General features: G+C 42.3%; 1 protein-coding gene across 1 annotated transcript; it reads right to left on the minus strand.

The window, feature by feature from the left end:
- On the minus strand, positions 2,842-3,174 carry LOC109821974 (uncharacterized mitochondrial protein AtMg00820-like). The gene has a single exon (XM_020388126.1). The coding sequence runs from the start codon at positions 3,172-3,174 to the stop codon at positions 2,842-2,844; it is 333 nt and encodes a 110-aa protein (XP_020243715.1).

The raw sequence follows: 5,114 nt of genomic DNA on the forward strand, positions 1-5,114 counted from the left end.
CCGCAAAGTCTCACCTCCATCTATGTTGGCATAGTTTGCTTCTTTCTCTGTTCCTGGACACTCATATTGAACTCCATCATAGAGGTTTTGAATTCTCCCAACATCACATCATCATTGCTAGTATAGATAAGATCATCAATATAAACACTTACTCGCAAGATTTTTCTTCCACTGCTAATTTTAGAGAAAAGAGTCTACTCACTGCTACATTTCAGAAATCCTTCTTTGTTGAAGTGGGCATCAATTCGGCTAAACCAAGCACGAGGTGCTTGCTTTAATCCATATAGCGCTTTCTGTAGCTTGTAAATTTTATCCTCTTCTCCTTTCTTCTCATACCCCAAAGCTTGCTCGACATAGACATCTTCAATTAATTCACCATGCAAGAATGCTGATTTGACGTCGACTTGATACACAATCCAGCCTCTCTGTGCAACAAGAGCAAGCATCACTCTAATTGTATCCATTCGAGCCATCGGAGCATAAACTTCTTTAAAATCCACTCCTTGCCTCTGCGAGTAGCCTTTTGCTACCAACCGAGCCTTGTACTTGTCAATATCCCCTGCCTTATTGTATTTAGTTTTGAAAATCCATTTTACTCCTATCCTTTTAGCTCGTGCAGGCAGCTTAATCAGTTTCCATGTGTTGTTCTTCTCAATGGACTCAATTTCTGCATCCGTGGCCTTTCTCCACTTCTCACTTCCTACTGCATCCTCGAAGTTTGCGGGATCATCAGACATCACAAGTGCCATATTAGCTTGCAACTCAAAGTCTGAAATTCCCGAACCAGAAAGTCCAGAGCCTGGTGTATAATCACTCATCCAAGCTGGTGGTCCTCTTTCTCTTGCCTCCCTTGCTTCTGGTGTCTCATAACCCATAGGCGAATTATCTACAGTTTCTTCTTCCTCGCTTGAGTTCAACGTACCTCCTCCTGAATTTCCAACTTCTTGATCTTCGCACTCATCATCATCGTTAGATGCTTCATCTTCTATCTCGTCGGGACACCTTGATCTTCTCCCCACTCCTGCTCACTGACACTTGCTGCTCATAGCTTGTATCCCAGTCCCACTCTCTTTTTTCTTCGAACACTGCATCTCTGCTAATCGCTATCTTTTTGGTGATAGGATTGCAGAATCTATAGACCTTTAACTCTTCACTCACTCTAAGTAGGACGCAGAGTACATTTCTATCCTCCAATTTGGTTCTTCTTGCCTCTGGAACATGGATGAAAGCAATACACCCGAAGACTCTAAAGAATTCCACAAAATGTTTCTCTCCGCTCCAAGCCTCCTGAGGTGTCATGTCTTTCACTGCACTTGTAGGACATCTGTTTAACACAATCGTCGTCCAATTAACTGCTTCTGGCCCAAAGGTCTTCGGCATCTTCTTTTCTGAAAGCATCGATCTCACCATGTTTAGAATTGTTCTATTCTTCCTCCCCGCAACTCCATTCTGTTATGGTGAATATGCTGCTGTCAACTGCCTCTTGATCCATTTTCCTTACAAAATTCATTGAACTCATTTGGATTGAACTCTCCACCTCTGTAAGTCCGAAAGTACTTGATTGATAGACCTGTTTCTTTTTCAACATTTCTTTTGAAAGCTACAAAGGAGCTAAATGTATCTGCTTTGTTTGTTAAATGAAAAGTCCATGCTCTTCGACTAAAGTCATCAATGAAGTATAGTATGTACCTTTTACTACTGTTTGATTCTTGTGCGATCAGTCCGCAGAGATCTGCATGAACTAGCTCTAACTTCTGTTTTGCCCTCCATGTGCTCTTCTTTGGAAAGGAATTTCTATGCTGCTTTCCAATGAGACAATCTGTACATTCCTTCTTTGCAACTTCAAACTTTGGCAACCCATGAACCATGTTCTTACTATGTAAGGTCTTCATACCCTTGTAGCTCAAGTGACCGTACCTGCAATGCCAGAGTTGTGACAGGTCAAGTGTTGAGGTGAGAAAGCAGTTGGTGGGAGTTGCAACTGCTCCGACCATAATAACAAACATCCTAGTTGCAGTCATCGTTGTTTCAATGATCAATCATCTCCTTGGATGGTAAATTCTGCACTTCCCTTCATGCATCAGAATAGCTAAACCCTTCTCCTTCCATTGACCAACACTCAATAAGTTGTTCTTGAGCTCTGGTACATAATAAACTTTTGTGACTACATGCTTCACTCCATTGATACTCAATTACATGCTGCGTTTTCGTTCTACATTCATCTTGGTGTTGTTCCCGAGCTTCACCAAGTGTCTAAACTCGCTGCTAAAGTCTGAAAACATCTTATCCCCACACATATGGTTAGAACAACCTGAGTCTACGAACCAAGCTTCTGCTCTGCTTACTCCATTTGCCTCTGCTTGTGCCATCAATACCAACTCTTCTTCATACCTGAGTTCCACCGCTGAGCCTCATGCAAAGTTTTCGGTGATTTCAACATGAGACGTAAGCAGCAAAGTCTCACCTCCATCTCTGTTCCTAGAAACTCATATTGAACTCCATCATAGATGTTTTGAATTCTCCCAACATCACATCATCATTGCTAGTATAGATAGGATCATTTATATAAACACTTACTCGCAAGATTTTTCCTCCACTGCCAATTTTAGAGAAAATGGTCTACTCACTGCTATATTACTGAAATCCTTCTTTGTTGAAGTGGGCATCAATTCGACTAAACCAAGCACGAGGTGCTTGCTTTAATCCATATAGCGCTTTCTGTAGCTTGTAAATTTTATCCTCTTCTCCTTTCTTCTCATACCCCAAAGGTTGCTCGACATAGACATCTTTAAATAATTCACCATGCAAGAATGCTGATTTGACGTCGAGTTGATACACAATCTAGCCTCTCTGTGCAACCAAAGCAAGCATCACTCTAATTGTATCCATTCGAGCCATCAGAGCATAAACTTCTGTAAAATCCACTCCTTGCCTCTGCGAGTAGCCTTTTGCTACCGACCGAGCCTTGTACTTGTCAATATCCCCTGCCTCATTGTATTTAGTTTTGAAAATCCATTTTACTCCTATCCTTTTAGCTCGTGCAGGCAGCTTAACCAGTTTCCATGTGTTGTTCTTCTCAATGGACTTAATTTCTGCATCCATGGCCTTTCTCCACTTCTCACTTCCTACTGCATCCTCGAAGTTTGCGGGATCATCAGACATCACAAGTGCCATATTAGCTTACGACTCCAAGTCTGAAATTCCCGAACCAGAAAGTCCAGAACCTGGTGTATAATCACTCATCCAAGCTGGTGGTCCTCTTTCTCTTGCCTCCCTTGCTTCTGGTGTCTCTTAACCCATAGACAAATTATCTACATTTTCTTCTTCCTCGCTTGAGTTCAAAGTACCTCCTGGATTTCCATCTTCTTGATCTTCGAACTCATCATCACCGTCAGATGCTTCATCTTCTATCTCGTCGGGACACCTTGATATTCTCCCCACTCCAGCTCCATTGACACTTGCTGCCCATAGCTTGTATCGCAGTCCCCCTCTTTTTTTTCTTCGAACACTGCATCTCTGCTAATCGCTATCTTTTTGGTGATTGGATTGTAGAATCTGTAGACCTTTGACTCTTCACTCACTCTAAGTAGGACGCAGAGTACACTTCTATCCTCCAATTTGGTTCTTCTTGCCTCTGGTACATGGACGAAGGCAACACACCCGAAGACTCTAAAGAATTCCACAGAAGGTTTCTCTTCGCTCCAAGCCTTCTGAGGTTACTTGTCTTTTCACTGCACATGTAGGAGATCTCTTTAACACAAACGTCGTCCAATTGACTGCTTCTGGCCAAAAGGTTCAGCATCTTCTTTTCTGAAAGCATCGATCTCACCATGTTTAGAATTGTTCTATTCTTCCTCTCCGCAACTCCATTCTGTTGTGGTGAGTACGCTGCTGTCAACTGCCTCTTGATCCATTTTCCTTACAAAATTCATTGAACTCCATTCTGTTGTGGTGAGTACCCTAATCCACCTCTGTCAATCCGAAAGTACTTGATTGATAGACCTGTTTCTTTTTCAACATTTCTTTTGAAAGCTACAAAGGAGCTAAATGTATATGCTTTGTTTGTTAAATAAAAAGTCCATGCTCTTCGACTAAAGTCATCAATGAAGCATAGTTTGTAGCATGTACCTTTTACTACTGTTTGATTCTGGTGCGATCGGTCCGCATAAATCTGCATGAACTAGCTCTAACTTCTGTTTTGCCCTCCAAGTGCTTTTCTTTGGAAAGGAATTTCTATGCTGCTTTCCAATGAGACAATCTGTACATTCCCTCTTTGCAACATCAAACTTTGGCAACCTATGAACCATGTTCTTACTCTGTAAGGTCTTCAGACCCTTGTAGCTCAAGTGGCCTTACCTGCAATGCCAGAGTTGTGGCAGGTCAAGTGTTTAGGTGAGAAAGCAGCTGGTGGGAGTTGCAACTGCTCCGGCCATAATAACAAACATCCTATTTGCGCTCATCGTTGTTTCAATGATCAATCCTCTCATTGGATGGTAAATTCTGCACTTCCCTTCATGCATCAGAATAGCTAGACCCTTCTCTTGCCATTGACCCACACTCAATAAGTTGTTCTTAAGCTCTGGTACATAATAAACTTTTGTGACTCCATGCTTCACTCCATTGATACTCAATTGCACGCTGCCTTTTCGTTCTACATTCATCTTGGTGTTGTTCCCGAGCTTCACCTAGTGTCTAAACTCGCCGTCAAAGTCTGAAAACATCTTCTTATCCCCACACATATGGTTAGAACAACCTGAGTCTACGAACCAAGCTTCTGCTCTGCTTACTCCATTTGTCTCTGCTTGTGCCATCAATGCCAACTCTTCTTCATAACTGAGTTCCCCTGCTGAGCCTCGTGCAAAGTTTTCGGTGACTTCAACATGAGACATAAGCAGCAAAGTCTCACCTCAATCTATGTTGGCATAGTTTGCTTCTTTCTCTGTTCCTGGACACTCATATTGGAAGTGCCCAAGCTTGTGACATCGAAAGCATTCAATTGTTGCACGATTGAATGTTTGTCGGCCTCTTCCTCTACCTCTTCCATGAAAACCTCCTCGATTTCCTCGTCCTCTCCCACCTTCATATGAAACTTTCAGAGCTTGCTCCTCATCAGT

This window comes from Asparagus officinalis, chromosome 8 (genome assembly GCF_001876935.1).
Source record: "Asparagus officinalis chromosome 8, Aspof.V1, whole genome shotgun sequence".
Lineage (NCBI taxonomy): Eukaryota > Viridiplantae > Streptophyta > Magnoliopsida > Asparagales > Asparagaceae > Asparagus > Asparagus officinalis.